Source organism: Perissodus microlepis, chromosome 10 (assembly GCF_051167445.1).
Source record: "Perissodus microlepis isolate ML-2025 ecotype Zambia chromosome 10, ASM5116744v1, whole genome shotgun sequence".
Classification (NCBI taxonomy): Eukaryota; Metazoa; Chordata; class Actinopteri; order Cichliformes; family Cichlidae; genus Perissodus; species Perissodus microlepis.
Window position 1 is genome coordinate 23,755,442 of NC_140470.1, and position 20,544 is coordinate 23,775,985.

General features: G+C 40.9%; 1 protein-coding gene across 2 annotated transcripts in view; it reads left to right on the plus strand.

The window, feature by feature from the left end:
* jade2 (jade family PHD finger 2) overlaps nucleotides 1-20,544 on the plus strand; it is a 224,543-nt gene that overhangs the window by 29,466 nt on the left and 174,533 nt on the right. For both annotated transcript variants that reach the window (XM_084940743.1, XM_084940742.1), the window contains exons 2-3: nucleotides 2,728-2,791; nucleotides 11,641-11,726. In XM_084940743.1, coding sequence (XP_084796869.1) covers nucleotides 2,728-2,791; nucleotides 11,641-11,726 — 150 coding nt within the window. The remainder of the gene's footprint in view (nucleotides 1-2,727; nucleotides 2,792-11,640; nucleotides 11,727-20,544) is intronic.

Consider the following 20,544-nt stretch of genomic DNA (forward strand, 5'->3'; position numbering starts at 1 on the left):
ATAAATAATGCTTGCGCTTTACTTTTTTTCTCCTTTTATGTCAAATTTGTAAATTTCTGCAAAACAATCATAATTTAGCATTAAAATGATTATTTTAATTAAAGAGTTTGCGCATACTGGAACACAAAAATGATTTTGGTAATTACCATAACTGTTAATCTATAGCAAACCCTATATTGAGTGGTTGTCTAATTAATATTTTAAGCACTGCATATATCATTAACTAAACTAGCCACGAACGATGGGGATGACACTAGTTGACATCATTTTGCTGCGCTGCGTACTCTGCTACATGTGGACGCATCTTTTTCTGCATTTCTTTCTCGCATCACTGCATATCGGATAACATTTACCTATACTCTAAAACCAAGCCGTACTTTTAGACTTTGCACATGCTTGCTGTAATAAACACAAGAAGCTAAATTACATAATTGGAAGGCTACTGTGGATATGGGTACCCGGTGGCTTTTAAATTTGCACCGCATGTATCTGTTCTAATTAAAAAATAAAACCAGCTTGAAATGGTTACATCTGAAATTAACGGTTGTTAGATAATAAAGTTGAGTATCTCCCTGATACACTAAATGCATCTGCTGTGATCTCTGGGCAGGGGCCCATTCATGTTGAGCGATACCCTTTATGACTCAAGTGTTTTGCAGTCTTTTTGCAGAGGAGGCAAACTTTCTGTATTCTTGGTTCTCATAAGATGAAGGAGTCCTTTGGAGTTTTCTCGCTTATATCGAGTGTTCGCAGTCTTTTACGTCATATAAGCACATCGAAGGCGTTTCCGATCTTCAAAAAACAACACAAAGTGGAGAATTTCTATAGAAATATGCTTTTACTTCCAGTCTGTTTACGTTACCTTGCTCCCTTTAGTTTCTGTTTGTTGGTCTTTTAGACCTAAAGACCACCGCATGATTTTTTTGTTAACCTCCCGCCGCTACTTGTTGAGCGGTAGTGAAGCTGTGAAAATTGCGACGCAAACTAGAAACACTTTCATAGTACAAGTTGTTCCTTAGTATTGCAAACATGTTTCGAAAGCTTTACTTTGAAGGCAGATGTTTCTGTCGCACTTTTCACACTTTGATTACTGTTGATGACTGTTTGCAGGCAAATCACTGCCTCATATACAAACATCTGCAAAGCAGTAGTGAGGAGGTTTCGGTAGAGCACCGTATACCTTTTTGTCAACTCTTCTTCTTTTTCCTTCAACTTCATCTTCTTCTGATTTCCCCCTGGCATCCTCTTCTGTCTCAACCACCCTCTGCACACCCTTCATCACTATATCCGTGAACCTCTGCTGTGAACTTCCTCTTTTCCTCCCACCTGACAACTCAAAATTTAATATCCTTTGTCGAATATATCCACCGCACCTCCTCTGTGCACATCCAAGCCATCTCAGCCTTGCCTCACCAGCGTTGTCTCCAAATTGCTCAACCTGAGGTGTCCCTCTTACGTACTCTGATGCTCATCCTGGTATTTTAAACTCGTAAGCATTTTGTAGACCTTCCCTTTAACTCTTGCTGTCAAACATTCCCCCCCACTACACTCGTGTCCACCCTCACCAACCTGCCTGCGCTCTCTTCTTTACCTCTCTTGTTGCTTTGGATGGTTGACCCCAGATAATCTTCACCATTGCACCTCCCTCTATTTCGCACACATGCATTCTGTCTTGTTTCTACTGACTTTCACTCCTTTTTTTCTCCAGAGCGTGCCTCCACCTCTCTACATTCTCTTTTACCTGCTTCCTGCTCTCCCTGCAGGCCTTTCATTGTAACCCCACAATCAGTGAAACTCGCCTACTGTACTAAGAGACGCGAAGGCGCCTCTTAGTACAGTAGGCTCCCAGTGGATTTGAAGAAAATTGAAAAATGTTGCAGGACAAAGCGAAAGGTGGTCAAAAATCTCACAATCTTCTATGCCTTTACAGCTTGCTTCCCCACTTCTTTAAAAAAAAAACATCACTGAGTGAAAGCAGGTTTTAATCCCATCACTAAAACACTGCTGTGACTTTGCAGTAGAACAAATTCCTTCTGGATCAAACTGAATAGCGGCCCAAAGCTCAATTTTAGTTTTCAGTGCTTATCTTAGAATTAGAAAGATAAGGTGACAAATGAACATAATGCTGTTATTAGAAAGAGATGTCCAGATGATAGAGGTTGCTTTTTAGTGCGCTTTATCACAAAGAAACACAGCTGCTTAGAGCTTTAGAAAGCGTCCTAGATTTTATCTGGATGAGAGAAGCCTGTGTTTTTTTTTTTTTTTTTTTTTTTTTTTGCTCTCACTTGATTTGGTTTCACTCCATTATAATGAAGAAAGGAGTACCTTCAGTATTGAAACAGATGCATAAGAAAGGGTCTTGTGCCAAAGCTGGCAGTGAATACAACGCTAATAAAAGGATGGATTCATTGTCGACTAGTACAAGGATTCCCTCTGTATACATGGTGGTGGTGGTGGTGGTTGGGGGTGGTGGGAGGAAAAATGGAACAACTGTATCCCAGGGAGTCCAGAGTGCTAATGTGTAACGGTGATCAAGTCAGTTTATTCTGGCAGGCTGCCTGCTGGAGGCTCTGACAGATTGGTGCCATCAGCACATTATTTCATTAACACTTGTGTTTTCATGGTGAACATCTTCTCACTCGTCATTTTTCTCTCTCTCTCTTGCCCCCCGCCCTCCCTCCCTCCCTGCCCGCCTGCCTGCCTGCCTGCCTGCCACCCCCCTAACAGATGGAGAGCGAAAAGAAGAGGAGAAAATACTCCACGAGCAGCAACGACTCTGACACCACTGACAGTAAGTTGGGATTCAGGGAAAGGGTATCTGTGTGTGTGTGTGTGTGTGTGTGTGTGCGCGCGTGTGTGTGTGTGACGAGGAATCCTGAAAGTGTGAGAAAAGCGAGTTCCTCTGCTTCTTTTATACAGTGAGCTGCCTGGTCTTCGTCAATTCCCAGTTCTCGTATTCACTCTCCATATAGACTTTCCTCCTGTCTCATGGTTGTCCTCCCTCTGCTCATTAAGACTTGCCATTTTAAAACTGAGCTACACTGGAAACATGAGCGCGATTTAACCAGTTAGCATAACAGAAATCACCGGTGGGAATAAGAACTTAAGGTTTGAAGAATAAAGTCTTTATTTTTAGAATAAGTGCAAATTTGTCGGAAAATGTCGTTCTTTGAGAGAGATGTCGCTACGAAAACAGATTGTGGTGCATCATTACTGGACGAGCAGATTGCAAAATTTGAGGCATTTTGAAACGGAGCCTGCAAATACAGGTGGTTTACTTGAGCAATACCACAAGGAATGCCATCTTTTTCAGTTTATGCAACACAAAACAGCCATCTGTGTAGTAAGTACGACTTGGGGTCTCGGAGGCTCGTCTTGTCCCTTTTAACAGAAAAACCTTCTTGTAGGTGTTTTGTATAATTGCATGTTGATCCAGTGGTTATCACCGTTCCCTCACACTGGTTTAAATCCTTCAGTCGGCTAGGACCCCTCTGCGTGGGGCATGTTGTCCGTGTGCTTGCGTGGATTCTCTCTGGGTATTCTCCCAAAGTCCAAAGCCTTGTGTTTTAGCTTAACTGGAGATTGCTTTGACTGTATGACTTGTTATCTCTCTCTGGCTGGGCCATAAAGGGGCACTGGATTACCCCTCCAGGGTGTATCTGACCTTTCGCCTCATGACAGCTAGGATAGGCTCCAGCCCCCACGACCTTGAATTGGATAAGAAGTTAGGAAGATAGATGGATGTCCCCCTGCGTGTGACATTTTAACCATTCTTCCCATGCAAAGTTCCATTATTTGCAAAACCTTGAGGGTTTTCTTGCACGTATCATCAGTTTCAGGTCCACCCACAACATTTCAGTGGAGCTAAAATCTGTACTTGACTGTATATTGTACAGTCCCTTGTGTCTTTTCCAATTTCTCTAACTGGTACAAAGGTCTGTGTATTTAAGTCTTGTAATACTTTGTTAAAGTAAAGAGAAGATGTGCAGATCCAGATAAACCCTGATCTCTCCGGGGAAATCGAGTTGATGCTGCATGATTACGATACGAATTATTAAAAACAAAGTTGGAAGTTGCGTTTGAATGCAGTTGAACTTGATGAACTATGTCAGTAAACACACCACAAACTGCAACCACGCTCTTTTTTTTTTCTTTTCAGAAGATGCATTATCGCGTCAATTCTCACGCTTTCGCCAACCTCTGCTGAGGTTGGCATCTCTTTATCACCACCGAAAAAGTAGATTCAGCTCACATTATTAATGTTTTGGTGTGCATCAGGTTTGGTTCTTTATTAATATCTGGACTTAGATATCTCAGACAAAGCCGTCTTTTGCTTGCAGGGCATGTCTGGATGTCAGTTCTGGATGTGTTTGAGCTCCCCACTTTACTAAATTAGGTGCTTAATACACGCAGACTGTAGCCTCAAAGTCAATAAAGCGGACATGTCACATTTGCACTGTGCAGTTATGTCTGGCCTTGTGTGCTTTACATTTAATGTTGAGCACATAGTTAATTAGCTGAGTGACAAATTGATATTATAGGGTGGGATGCATGGTTTGATGGAGTGGCAGATATGTTTTCCTCCCAGAGTTAATGACACAAACTCAAACAACTTCTAAGACGAGCAGACAGGCAATCCTCTAAGACGAGAGCATAGGAACATCTGGCCAGACTACCACATGTCTGTCACTGGCAGCTTCTGTAGAGAAATGAATCTGTTAACAGTCTTCGAATGAAATACGTTGTTATACAAGCACAAATGGCCACAACAGCTGATGACTGTCTTTAAAATACGAGGGTTTATTCACTGAAGACAGCCAGCGATTTCAATTTCATTTTAAATGTCATTCTTCTCGGCTTTTGTCAGTTCAGTGTGACTAATTCTTGGCATTTTCGCGGCACGCATTTTTGCAGTAAGCAAATATATTTGTTTGGCTATTCCCTTGGCAATATTAGAGAACAGATCAAAATTAGACACATCAGAAAGCGAGCTGTACAATTAAAAAAAACAACAGAACCTGGCATTTGTTTTGGTGTCGCTAAACTCGGCTGCGCTAATGAGGTTTTCAGATATTATTTTAATGCTTGTCTAAATGAGTATAAATAAAAGAGTTATCCTTTCACAGCGTGGTGCCTTGAAAACTATAATGATAAAAGTATTCTCACCCATCTTGTGGTACATTTGTGTGTACGCCAGATCAAAATATTTTCATTTGTGACAATCTTTTTCTGGAATTAAATCCAGTTTGGTATTTCAGCTTAATATAAATGGAACTGTAGTGATAGAAAAGATTAGAGAAAGAGAAGCACTGACATTACTCTAGAAGCTTAAGCAGGGATCTGATCAGGAAGAATCGTCAGTACTTTTAATACCTTGTCATTGAGCTCCAGTGTGCTGAGAAATCTTGGAAATGTTATTTCACACATACCGCCAATTTAAATACTGCCGCTGACCAAACATTGCAGTGGAACTCCTCGATGACAGGAGCCTTCGCCACAGCAAGGCAGCGGGCGTCAGGAATGTCTTGAGGAACACAACAAAGAGCCTGGTTGCAGCCTTCAAATACCAAATTCTGAACATCTGCCAGATGCACCGGGACAGGCCCGATCCCTGGATGCCCCACCCACAACCCACAGGACCCAAAGAAACTGCTGCCAACTTCACAGCGGCAGACGCCACAGGACACCCAAGATGTGTTATGCCCATGCATCGAGGCGTCCAGGATGTTTTGGCAGCACGAGGCGTAGCCGTACACAATATTAGACAGGTAGTATAGTCGTGGCTGATCAGTGGGGATCTGCAGCCAGATTAAATCTGGGAAATGTAGTCATTCAAACTGTTTACACTACAGGCTAAAATGACCTCTGAAGGGCTTAACTGTTGTGTGGTCACAGCCTCGCGTGTATAATGTATTTTACAACAGGTTTAACAGGCTGTTTTGCAGACCTGAGCGAGCCACCCCGCGTTGGAGGCCATGCACTTTGCTTTATAATCAGCCTTTAGCTGTTAGCTTCCCCTGCTCACTGCAGTGTGGGCTCCAGCTGCATCTGCTCACTGGAGGTTATCAGGTTTCTAATTGAAGGATGCCCATGATAATTTTGGCTGCTGTGCATCCAGCGTGGCTTTTAATTAACACGCGGCCACGATGGTAACTTCCAACTGCGCCGCGGCCTGTTTTGGTTATCTGGCCACAGTGATGGAGCTCTGCAGCTGCACTATGTGGGGCACGTGTAGATGTAACCTGCCTGGACACACACATTCTTGAGGAGTGCAGATTCATGAGTAAATGTAAAAAATCCTTAACAGATTAGTGTGCAGTCTGTTTTTATACCCTCGACGCTTACACGCATGGAACACAGTACTAAACAGAGAATTGTGGACAAGAAAATCAGCGGTGTCTGAGTGAGGTGTCATTCATCATCGGACTTCTGGAAGCTGTTTGGCTTTTTTGATGCTTGCGGTGGAGGCTGCTGCTGTGTATGTGTCAAACGATGTTGCGACTGAGATGTATGATTAAAAAACTAATAACTGAGTCTTGGCCGTCCTAGAATCTAACTGCCCAGTTTAACTTTGAAGAATGAAGGCTGGTTCTGTCTGACACAGATACTGTATATACATATAGCACCACACACTGTGTCCTATCTCAGCCTGTAAGGTAAGCACACTGTAAATCTACACCAGCGGTCCCCAACCCCTGCCGTTTGGTACCGGGCCGTGAGAGTTGAGGCTCGGGTGTAAAATTTATGGTTTTCAGGGTTTTTATTGTAATTTTTTCAATTGTTTTTATTGTTAACTCAGTTTCCCCAGGTATTTCCCCTTGTCTTATGAATAAATCTTCTCTTTTTTTGGTATCGGTACTGGTGTTATTTTGTTGTATTTATCCGCAACACCTTAAAGGCCAGTCCGTGGAAATATTGTCGGACATAAACCGGTCCGTGGCACAAAAAAGGTTGGGGACTGCTGGCCTACACCTTAGAATAGAAACAGAAGGATTCATATTTGAAGGTGCAGTCAAGAAGTTCTGGCAGTCACTCTAGCTCGTTTGTCCAGCAAGCACCCAAATACCTTATTGCTGAAATCCAAAGGGCCCGACTCAAAGTTCGACCTTTGTCCCTTTGCTACCTACCCTGCTCTTTCCCCTTCTTTCCTGTCTATTCCTTATGCAAAACTGTCAAATAAAGCCGGAAAGGCCAAAAATAAAGACGTTCTGGGACTGCGTTATGTCTAAATCAAGTTTGTATGAGCTGATTTTGAATATTGTTGACGTTCCCTTGAAGCGCTCCGTATCTTGCATCTCTGGACCACTTTCAGTGCAACTTCTGTTTGCACTTTTTCCTCTGAGATGCCCTCACTCCAACCGGTCACGGCCGATGCCCCTCCCTCCCTGAGGTCGGTTCTGCTGAAGGTTTCTTCCTGTTAAAAAAGGGTTTTTTCTTTCCCACTGTCGCCAAAGTATGGAAGCCCGTTTCCGCCACTAAAAAAAAAAAAAAAAGGATCCATAACTCAAAATTTCGAGTTACTTTCTCAGAATTTCGACATACTAACTCGAAATTTCGATTTATTAACTCAAAATTTTGAGAAAGTAACTCGAAATTTCGAGTTAGCGCTGCCAATCAGTAATCTACGTGAATGACATCATTTCCTCGTTACCCGGAAGCTGAAGCCCTCAGCTACAAATGCTACAGCTAAGCTACCGGTATTACATCCAGTCGTGAATGCACAGATTGCTGAGTGTTTTCAGCCTGACTTCACAAATGATGAAATCCCTGTGTTATTAGCTGAATCACATGGTGTTACTATCAGCAAACGTACTCGCGAAAGCGCCAGTTTGTTGGGATCCGTTTTTGAGTGCGCGTTCCTCTGCGCCATATGCTTCTGGGTAACAAGAAAGCGACCTCATTCACGTATATTTTTGATTGGCAGAGCTAACTCGAAATTTTGAGAAAATAACTCGAAATTTCAAGTTATGGATACTAGCTTTTTTGTTTTTATTTAGTGGCGGAAACGGGCTTCCATACCAAAGTGCTTGTTCGGGGGAGGTCATATAATTATTGGGGTTTTCTCTGTTTTCTTTGTATTATTGTAGTGTGTCAATCTGTAAGTAGAGCGGACCCTTAAAGAGGAAAAGATCACACACAAATATGTCTGTGTGTGTGTGCTGTAATGACTGACAATGTAGGCAAACTGTGTATGGTGAAAAAATATAGGAACATGGATGTGTTAGTGGCTTCCAATACAGTATGTCTTTTTGTGTGAACTGCATGTGTGTGTGCGTGCGTGCGTGTGTGTGGAGTGTTGGTGATTTTTGAAGAGAGGCTCTCAGTGCAGTTTGCTCCTCAGACGTCATGAGCAACATTAGCGGGGTGGCAGCACTGCTGTTGTGGAAAGGGAAATATGTTGAGTGGGAGGCAGCGCACGCATGCACACTCGCATAAAGTCACGGTCGCAGATGTTAAATCGCAGAATGTTGTCGATTTTATGTTTTATCCATTATGCGTGTGATGTCATTTAATTGCAGATTCGATCCAATTATTAGTGAGTTTCTTATGGTCACACGAGAAAAGTGTCGCAGGAGGATTTGGGGTTTATTTATTTTAAATTTAGGAAACAGAATAAGGGACATCTTTTCCTCAATCGGTTTGGCCTCCATTCACAAACATGTACAGGCACACTTGGAAAGAGGTGTGCGCGCACGCGCACACACACACACACACACACACACACACACACACACACACACACACACACACACACACACACACACACACACACACACACACACACAGCTGTTGATTGAAGCGGTGGGTGGGATATTGGCTCCGGTGTCTGGTTAATTGCAATTAGGTTGTGTATTAATAAGGTTGTAAAGGACCACAGTGGACTAACCGCTTAACAAGATGCTATTTATATGGCCATTACTTATTAAAGCTTTTAATAGATCATCATCAGTCTGCTTCAATTAAAGGTCTGACTCATAGTGGTAGTGCTGCCACGGGCGTTCAAAGTCACAAAGAAGGTTTTTGTTTGGCTGCTTTCTTTAAATGCTTCTCTGCTGTGTTTGAATCACCTCCACTGGTGTGAATTACAAAAGTATTGAACCCCATCGCATGCTCATTTTAAGAACCTTTGAGCAGCTTCTTGCTCTCTAATAAGTAACCGATTCCCCGCCGGTTGGTGCTGGCTAACAGTGTTTAAAAAAACAACAAAAAAGTATTATCGTTTTATTGTAAACCCTCTCTGCAAAACAAATTTCTCCATAAAATTTCTTTGGCGTGAATTTCAGCACACGCTGTGCGCTCGAAGTCCAATCTACAGCCAGAGACCTGTTCCTCATTTTCCCCACTTTAAATCAACATTCACACTCATTAAACATTCTTGACAAATCAAACGCACATTAAGTTGGCTTTGTGTTCTGATCCAGATGAATGAAGACTTGAAACACTCCCTTCTTTCCAGCTGTGAGTCAGAAAAGAAAGGTCAGAAAAGGCTAATTTGTCTGCCAGGAAAAAAAAAAAATTGATGTTTTCTCCTCTGGTCCTCAGCAGAAAACTTCACCGAGTAGCGAAAAAGATGTTTGCAGCTCTTCGGTAGGTTGTCTCCTTTGTGGCATCCAGGAGGGCAGATTTCAAAGATACATTTACAAATGTCATTCTCTCTGTTTTAAATAGATTAACACTTGTTAGAATGTTTTTATTGCAATAAATGCAATTAATTGCAAACAACTTTCTGTGCAGTCCTTTCGAGACATTTTTTGAATCCTTAATTGAAATCTACTGGTGAATTCTGCTACAGCAAGAATGGTTGTAGGCGTTTAAAAGGTTATGAAAAAGTTAAAACCTTATTTGGGTGCAAAGATAAATGAAGAAAATCAGAGAGAGAGCAAAAGAGAGGAGGAAAGATGGAGGAACATTAATAAATGGGCAAGTGCAGTAAAGAAGAAGTGAGTGCACCTATGAAGAGGACAAAGAGTGGATAGACGGTGACGTAACTGATGACATACATGGAGGTCTAGGTGAGAGGTTGGTGCTAGTACCGATTGTAAAGTACAAGAGTGATGTGCAGAGCTGTGACTGCAGTGGGATAAAGCTGATGAATCATAGCATGAAGATATGGGAAAGAGCTGTTGAAGGTAGGTTAAGGAGAGAGGTGATCAGTGAACAGTATGACTTCGTGCTGAGAAAGAGAATTACAGATGTGATGTTTGGTTAAAGAATGTTGATTGAGAAGATCAAAAGGAGCTGCACTGTTTTTGTGGATCTAGAAAAGGCATATGATGGAGTGCCAAGAGATACTGTGGTACTCCATGAGGAAGTCAGGAGTAGCAGAGAAGTATGTGAGGGTGGTCCAGGACATGTATGAGGACAGTGAGACCGTGTGCTGTTGGAATGATTAGGTGGGTATGGGATTACATCAGGGATTGGCTCTGAGCACTCTGTTGTTTGTAGTGGTGATGGACAGGTTAACACATCTCCATGGACTGTGATGTTTGCACATGACATTGTGGTCTGTAGTGAGAGTAGAGAGCAGAATACACGTGTGAATAAGAGGTAGACAGGTGTGTCAGTGAAGAAGGAGTAGATGCAGTGGATGAGGATTGAGCTGGGGTAAACCATCCAAAGCAATGGACAGTGCACGAGAAAGATGAAGAAGAGAGTACAGGTAGTAGTGAGTTGGTGGATGTGAGTGTCAGGAGGGATTTGTGACAGAAGGAGGAAGAAGAGCAAGAGTGAAAGGGAGGGTTTACAAGATGGTAGTGAGACCTGCTATGATGTGTGGTTCAGAGACGGTGACACAAAAAGACAGGCGGTGGAGCCGAAGACCGTTAAAGTGAGCCGTCGAAAGAAGAAGACAGTGATTTTAGAGAAAAGTCAGCAAACTGTTTAAGTGTTTTAGCTACTCATAAGTCATAAGATTCAGTATTGATACATTTTGCACTAAAGGATAAAGAAACTTGATGAAATATCAAATGATGCAGTGGCTGGAAATATCACTGTGCTACACCTGTTGTATCCTGTTCGATGGTGACGATTATTGTTTTATTGATCATATTCATGGAGGAAGTACTTCTGTTGATTGACACTAACATTGAGAAGGTGTGATTGGGGCTTTCGAAGAAAACGTCTTTCTGTGCATCACACACTACAACGACCTGGGAATTATGAGGGGTTGTGAGCAGGATGAGCTCACGCTCTCGTTTTGATGACATTTCACTGCTGATTATATAGATGCAAGTGGAAACTAAAGTCTGTTTAGATAATGCTTCAAGATAAACGCCCAAAAAGGTGCCCAAATGTGTTTCAAGAGTGTTTGCCAAGTGTGCTATTTTTTCATTCCTTTGAAAGGGACTTAAACTCCTCCATTATAACCAGTTCTGGTCATTTCAGGTTCTAAAATAGTATGGCAACTTTGTTTTTTGTTTGTTTTTTTCCCCAAATTAACTTTGTTCGGCTCTGGAGTAGAGCACATGGTGAGATAAACTGTTAAACTGAGAGCAGAGGAGAAGAGCGAAACTAGAAACTCTAAAAAGAATTCACATACTTTACATAAATAAGAGTTTGAGTATGTAATGGTTAGAGAAAGACTGGTTTCCTGATCTTACACTGACTGTGGTATCATTGCTTTCTTTGTTATTCCTGCAGGTCAAGTGACGTCGTGGTCCAGGTCATCCAAGAATACGGGCACCAGCAGCACATGGGTCCGCCACCAGCACAAGAAACCATCAGAGGTAAGTTAGTTTGGCAGCTGGGTTTAGTGACTCAGACCCATAGAGTACACCAGCATGTGTTTAATGAAACCCAGTCTCTGTTTGACCGTGACAAGCTCACAATTTTGCTCCACTTCAATGAAAGAAATTTGTTTTGGCTTTGCAAAATTGGCACAAATGGTCACATTCAAACATTTTTGGTCAGCTTGTCCATGTTTTTGAACAGTAGAATGATATTCAAATACCCAGTCACACCCTTTGCTTGGTTGCATGTAATGTGGGCATTGTTGCTACCGTCTCATGTTTCAGAGTTGATTGCCACTGCAGATCTGTAAGAGACCACAGAGTATTTGATAAAAACATATGTCAAAACATGCTTATTCCACTGTCCAAGCGTACACAATCAGTGGAAATCAAATAAATTCACACAAAAGGCATTTGAGAGTCAGTGAATCAGTGAAACGGTCGCTTCTGTCCAATGTAAATACAGCCATCTCCGTCACCGCAGCAAAATCAACCAGGCGCACTGATGGCATAAATTGGTTGGCTAAAATACCAGGTTGTAACATCCATATGGTCATGATGAATGAGCCATGGGCTCTCAAATGACCACCCTGAGCAAGAAACTGGCATAATCCGGTTGGAAAATGGTGCACTCTACCAGTTGTGGCAATGTGTTGCCTGCCACAATCACACGTTGCTCCCACTCTCAGTGAAGTGGGCTCTGATCTGTTTAAGGAGAACTCGTCTCTTGCTTTTTGAAGAGTTTCACTTCAAAAATAAATCTGCCATTTGGAAGAAATTGCATTTACTCTTAAAAAATTAACAGGGGGGAAATTTTTAAATAACGCAGAGGAGGTAACTGCCTCTGACGGCAGATCTGGGCTTCTAAGGATGTTCAATGACAAAGTTCTTTAACAAAATGAATTCATATAATTTAAGGTAATTTGCTCCCACCTTATCTGTATCTCTGCATCGTGGCTCAAAAGAAATGTCAAAAACTAGCAAAAGTGAAGAAGCTCAAATATTCTGTTTTTCAGTGACTTTTAAAAGAAGAATGAATAAAGCAAAATGGCATGCATGCCCCGAACCACCCTGAAGTACGAGTCATCAGCAGAGCATCTGTCAGGCCTGTGCATTTGATGCTTCCTCCCCCTCAGCTCCATCCAGTTAACCACAGGCTGTTGGAAGGTCCTGTCAGCAATCAGTCTCTCAGTAATTACTACTTTAGCTCCCTGCTCTGACCCGGGCCTCAGCTGAAGAGCCAGGGGCCATGTTCCCTTTCATAATGCTGCCTCCTCGCTCCGGGGCACGCTGCTCTTTCATAAAGGATGGTGTTTTGAAGTAATGTTTCTGCTTTTTCCGAAGCAGTGAGTGACAAGAAAGGTTGAACAAACAAAAAAAGCGGGTGGCAGCTGACAAATGTTCAGTGCAAAGTTTTCAAAAAGAGTTGTGAGTGCATTTGAACTGGTGTCAAGACAGCTTAACTCATTTAATGTAAAAAATCTGGTGCTTTTTGCTCTCTTGGTGCTGATAGAAATATCACGGCTGTTTTTCCACTTTAGTTTGTTTGGGTCTTTGAGTCTTTCTGTTTCCACTTTGGCGTAGTGTCCATCGCATTGACAAGGTAATGTTACAATTTTGTGATATCATTTCACAAACATGCGAAAGGAATGGATTTGTGGGATTGGTTACTTACTGTAACCCTAGGTTCTATGATTACAGGTGCAAAAGCTGGTTGCTAGATCTGTTTGTTTTACTTAAACGGTGAATCTTTACATTATTTGTAACGTTTTGAGTTTACCTGTTAATATTGCAAACATTCAAAGTGATGTTTCTTTGTGAACTGACAATGCCCACCTACTGCAACCATCAGAAGGCTAGGTTCTTTTAGCTTTTGATTGTTAACCCTCTAGAAATATCCATAATTGAGTTTAGTGTAGATAAGTAGAGACCATTTAAATCAGCCATGCGATTTAAACAGTGAAGAAAATGGATGGATGGTTTCAATCAGGAATTGTATAATTCAACAACATTATTGCTGGTGTAAAAGTGCTCACTTGTAAATCACTTATAACTCACTTATATCTGTTACAGTCATTTTTTTAAATTCTCTTCCGGAAAGGCTGGAGGACAACTTCAGATTCGTTATTTCACGTTTAAATCAAGAGGTTGATTGTCAGTGTCTGACCTACTTTTTCAACTTTAGAGGACTTTGTTTGTATCTGATTGTTTTCTGACAGCCAATCCAAAAATCAGGATCTCTTTGCACAGTAATTTACCAGGTGTAAAAGTTGGATCTAATTCTCAAAGTCTCTTTAATTTTTGACCTAGTTTTTTTTTTTTTTTTTAGCAATTACCCTGCAAAATCAAGGGAAGACTGTTCTTCTGAAATTGCTCAGTGTCATCTTCAGAATTCATACAAAGCTAATGAGGAGGCAGTGGGTTGCACTGAAAAATGGCATTGATGAATACGGAAAACCCACACATGACTCAAAAAACTCCTTGATGACATGTGTAGTTATTCCTTCTAGCCTGTTAATTGGGCTCGTGACTAAATGTTTCAAAGGGAAGTCATCCTTTGACAGCATTTTGAGGAGCTAACAAAGACACTGTCCTTAAGCCAGAATACAGGACTAACTCATCTTTGAGTACTAACTGGTTGCCTGTCAGCACTTCAACCAGAGGTGGCTGCAACTGCTGTCAGAGTGTGAATCGTCCTGAGGCGATAGCAACACCTTGCGGTGTGTTTCATAGTTCAAACGTCACATGCCTAAGAAAAAAGGCCTTCCTCCCTTGCTGATAATGCTAACATTAGTTCCTTGTTTTTATTTTACTTGATAGGCAGTTAACTACTCTCCAGGGTCAGGAGTGAGGTTTCCTTTGCTTGCCAAGTGTGGCGAGCTGCAGCCTGGACACAAACCGAAAACAGACACTCTGCAAAGCTGTAGACTCAGCAGCTTTTAAATAAGAGTTTGTAGTTTCCTTCTGGATTGTTGTTACGAGTGAGCATGACTATTTCACTTTTTTCACCTAGCTAATGACAAAGGATGAAAGGAAGTATGTAAGTGGTAGATAAATGTGGCTAATATAGACGAACGAAACAACAAATGTCACATTTCCATGTGGTATTTGTTCTCGAAATGGTTCACTGGGTGAAATAGACTTCTAGGCTATGATGCTTAAGTGTGCTCTATCAAAGATTTCTTCTAGTTTTTAACCTCCCTCCCCTTCATCCTTCCATGAAGAGCCTGGTTCTGTCAACTACTGTACATGGCATGTTTTGTAGTTAGTCCAGTGGTTGGAACTACATGCTTTTTTAAAAAACATGTCAACAAAAACATTATTTTTAGGTAGTGAAGAATCCTCACGATTTGCATCCCCACTGGTGAGAAAATTGAACAGTAGCTCCAAATGTGGGTTTCTGGGTTTAAAAGTTTATGGGTTGATGCATACTCTTGGTCGGAGGGAGGTGTGGCAAATGTTAAACACTATGGACTTTGTAATGACAACGTAGTGCTTTTCTAAAAATGAGCCATCTTTATTTGCGCCTTTGCGAGTCGTACTCCAGCTTTGCCTTTTCTTAGAAGTGGTTTCGATGGTTTTTTTCTCGGCGGAAGGAGGACACAGTCAAATGCTAACTTTTTTTCCCTATAGTTTTTTTTTTTATCTTGTTTTAGATGAGGGTGGAGATGGAGAATTTTAATGGTTGCTAGATACATAAACATAGAAAACATGAGATTGGCATTGTTGGGAATAGTTCAAGGCTGCAGGTGTGAAGACATGAAGACTGTCTGCTACTGCTTACATGCAGCTTACACAGAAAAAGAAGCTTAGTTTACAAAAATCTTTTTTGAGGGAAAAATCAATCCATTCGTCATGGTCTCTATTGGGAGATGCGAGCAGACACAGCAAGGGTTTATGTTTATGATGTCTGTTGGTGTTTTTTCCTTTATGCATAGTGTATGCATAGGGAGAGCAGAGTTGCAGAATATTAAATATGCATAGTTAACATTAGAGAATAAAATGAATAGCAACTGGTCTCTGTGACCTTGATATTTTGATAACTTGCTCTGTGAGTTGCACACAATTTAACGAGGATGATCTGTTATTGAGCAGATTGCTGCCTTTGAAATGAGGACTTTTGTACCGCATTTAATTAGGCATGTAAAATTCATCAAAAGTATATTTAATGCTGTAATACAAAAAAATAAAGCTATTTAGGACAGGAGTGACCCAGATGGTATTTTAGGGTTTAACAAATCTCAACAAACAAAATGAGGTTTATATTGTATAAACAGAACAGAAATAAGCTGTATACAGTCTGCAGCTGGGCATTTAGCAAAAGCTGTGACCTGCAATCAGTGATGCAGTTAATCAGCTATTTACAACTGGGAAGGGGAACAGTTAAATATTGTGTACCCACCAAAGGCATGAAGTTAAAAGCGATTAATTTTAAATTTTTTAATGCTATATCATGTGGGTAGTCTTGATTAAAACAAATAGAATACCTACACTCAGTCAAAGTACTGTAATCTGCTTATTAATCCAGATTAATGCATTTTAAACCGTCATCGTCATCAAAACAATATGGCAATATATAATATGTAGTTGCAAATTATGATTGCTTTATTTTCTGGGCCTACCAAAGCGGGATGGCATGATCGGAAGCACTAGTTTCACACCTTTCAACTTGTCACAGTATTTTCAATAACAAATATCCAGCAGCCCCGTGGAGGCGAGAAGGGTAAGATAAATGTTACCTGAGTAGGCTTTACAGGCAATTTACAGCAAGAAGGCTTTGAACTAGAAATGATAATATCAGCCACTTCTGGTGCAACATGGGAGGAAGGAAGTGGTATCAGCGGGGGGATTGCCGAAAAAGATGATGAGCAGGTGTGAAGCACTTTCGATAGCATTGTTGTTTAACTAAGTGTGTGTGTGTGTGTGTGTGTGTGTGTGTGTGTGTGGAGACAGAAGTCAGCTGTAGATGCTGTAAATGGATTTTACATCAGCAGGGGTGGTATACAATATATCAGCACTTGTTCAGTGAAAGTAAACCAAAGTAAAATGAGATCAATATAGATTGTTATATTGTTTAAGGTGTTTGATATGTAATACTTCCAAGATTTTAATTAATACTGCCTAGATTTTCTTTTTAGTGAGCACGCTTTAATGTTGGTGACCTAAAGACAGCTTTTTAGGATGAGAAGTTTATTTTGCTTATATGTAATTTATTCATTTTTTGAAATCATATATCGAGTGATGATACGATTACAAAGCAAAAATGAGTGGGTTTTGCAGTGGAAAGTGTTTGGGGTTTGACTAACGTGTCTATTCATGTTAGTCATAGACTGTGTGTATGAAACATAGACATAACCACTTTGACATTACCCATTAGTCTGTGAAGCCATTTTTTTTTTATAGTCTCAAGTTAGCATTTTGACCACAGTCATGTTGCTGTGAGGTCTACATGTGTCTGTATTTGGAGGAGAATGTGGAGTGCTAAGTTATCGGCTAATGCTAATGCTAGCATGTTAGCAAGCTTTATCTATACGTTAGACACAGGCACATGCTAATTAGTGCTAAGTAACAGATAAATGAATAAGTTTTATTTACAAAAATGTAAGGGAAATTAGGACCGTTAACTGCGCAGAAAACTTGTAGTATTAATTAGATAATTGCATTTCTACCACAAATACACTTGACATGGCAGCGATTGGAATTAGCGCAGACGGTGAATGGCTAACGGTGCTTTGACCAATACGCACCTTTAATTGTAAGCCTTAACAAAACAAAAATGCAAACATAGGTAAGTTGTTATCTATAAAAGGTAACAAAAAAGGTAAAAAAAAATAAAATAAAGCATTGTCCGTACAGTTAATATGAAGTGGAAATTTGATAGCAGCGAATTGTATGGGATTCTACAGATAGATGAGCGTTTTCATTGTCACCATCTTGCTCTTTTGAAAAATGAAAGATGTGGTGAAATGTGAAACTGCACACACACTAGCTAAAATGTGTAATATTCCCTGCATAATCCTCGTTTTTTAAAGTTAGAAGGACCATAATTTACAAAGTGGTCTTGACCCCAAATTAGCGACAAGGCCTATAAACTTTGGAGGGAAGTGTTTAATGTTTTGGGTTTTTTTTAAAGAATTAAAAAAAATCATAATCTCCTTGTAACCACCAGAATCTATAATTTGTGACCATTAATAAAAATGTAGGTCTTTTTATATTGTCTATATGTTTTTGTATTGTCTATGTTATTTATAGTTATCACGGCTACAGGTGTCTTTCTCATCTATAGCATTGATATGAAAGTAGGAGCTGTTTCCGATGTCCTTTTAATTAGCAGTAAAATAACAGAGAGATACTCCTTACTTACTAAATCCACATCCAAGCCCTGTCTGAGTAGAACAGCTGGGTCCACCTTTTCCAGTATTTAGGTCATGCTCGTTGGCTTTAGCATTAACATTAGGATTACCACAGCTACCTGTTCTGTCCGCTGCAGAACTTCAGATGCTGGATTTGCTAATCTTCATACTGTTATCTGTTTGAGAGCAGAAGCTGTAATGCTTGATAAAATTAATACAATAAGATTTTTTACAGTGAACTGTAGATCCATTTTTCCTGAGGTGGAGGTATATGATCATCTGCCCATTTATAAGTAAGATTGTGCAAAAACTCATTTTTAAACAGAGGAGGAATCTGTTTTGTTTACATTACATTTACATTTTTTTTTAAAATTGTGAAATAAGGCCTTTGTGAAATAAGCTATTTGTTCCATCCTTTAATCTAATGCACTATGTTATAGTGTGCTTTTCACACATATCAAGCCTTATACTTTAATACTTGTTAAAGTCATGTTCCAGTAGAAGAAAATAAAAGGGAAATTGAAATCTGTCCTCGGGGTATTGACAGACTGTGTGAACCAAAGCATTTTTAACAGCTTGTGTGTCAAGATTAGGGTTATTGTTCCAAGGCAGATGTTATAGATGGATCCCTGTCAAGAGTCGTGATTGTGACATATTGTTATTTAGATCAGCCTTACTGCTGGCTCAGATGCTCTGCAATCTTGTATATGTGAACAATAAGGCAAGTAAACAATCACAGGTAACGATACTAACTAACTAATGTGTACTGTATGTATACATGTTAGTGTATTTGTACGTGTGTGTGTGTCCTCTAAGCTAACAGCTGCTGAAGCTCATTAGGGTCTGGTGGAAACAGCTGTGAAACTCCATGGCAACCCAATGCAAACACCTTGAAGTTGATGTTACAGTTTGTCTCTTTTTCTCTTTCTCTCTCTCTCACTCACACACACACACACACACACACACACACACACACACACACACACACACACACACACACACACACACACACACACACACACACACACACACTCCACGTGCCAAGCCTAGTGAATGGATGAGCAGGCTGGATGGATGGCGGAGAGTTTTGCATGTCGACACATACCAGCCGGGAGTTGAGTGCAAATAAACGAATGCGGACACGCTCACACATTCACACGCCGCGAGCCAACATAGCGCCGAACCATCGTATTAAACTGTCAGCATTGCTCCCCCCTCGCTCACCTGCCAGGTGTTGAAATGTTAAAAAACAACACACACACAAAAAAGGCAAAGTAGAAACACATTGTTTGCACTTATTGGTAAGAGAACAGAAAACGTGTCCGATTAGCAACAGGACTACTTCTCCAGGCTTCTTGTAGGACATTTGAAGCTCTTCTTTGGATGTTGGCTGCCTTCTGTTCTGCTCTCAAGATGATCCCACATTGCTCTGGAGTGTGGGGAGAAGCTCATAGTGTTCCACTGTGTGTTTTTCTATCTAGTTATGTTTTTACTGCATTGGCAATATGTTTGGTATCATTGTCATAGTGAAAATTGAAGCTGTTTCTAATTTAAGTTAATCGCTCCATCAGACCTGTTACCAATGTTGTTAAGGCAGGTTCTTGTATAATTTGGCATACCTCCGCCTTTTCTCCCTGTTTCCTAATAGTAGTTTTGCACAGTACAGTGCTCAGTTCAAAATGAGTTGTCCTGAGGTGTAGACAGTTCTAGATGTAGCCTGCGCCGACCTCAGTGAGGGCTGAAAAACTGTTATTTTGGACGTTGCTTTTGTAGATATTTTCACTTGTTGTGCTTCCATCTCAGAGCTCTAAAGTTTGTTGTTGACACATAAACTTAGCAGCGTTGGCCAGAGAACTTCTTTGGGGAAATATAATCAGCGGGTGTGTATTTTGTCTGGTGCGGAAAGTTAATATTTGTGCACTCATGCGCATTTGTTTTATTTCTAGTTAGCCATCAGCAGTCGGTGTGTGTCTGCGCTTGCCTTTCATGGCCCATATTTGTACTTTCGGTCATGTCTGATGGTTTCATGGCAGAACATCAAAGGGCTGGACACTAACTGCACCTGATGGGGTGGAAAAGTCTACAGAGAGCGAGAGGGAGAGAGATGAGTTTGGAAAGAAAGTACTGAATGGGAGGCATAAATTTATGTAGAGCTTTCCTGGTCTAGTCTGAGCACTCAAACCGCATTAAGCATTTACACATTTGCACATTTGCACACTTGCACACCCAGTTGTGGCTTAGGACCTGCTTTACCTCCCAAGTCACAGCTGTCCGCTTCTTCTTTCAGATTTCTTCTGATAACTGATGGTTTTATTGTCAGTTGCTAAACGTCAGGTTTTGCTTCCAGTCGCTCAGAAACAGTGAAAATGCCTTCCTAGAAAGCTCGCGCTGCGCTGACATTCAGCAGTGAAACCGAGAAAATAAAAACTTGACAAACTCAGCAGGTGGTCCATCCACAACAC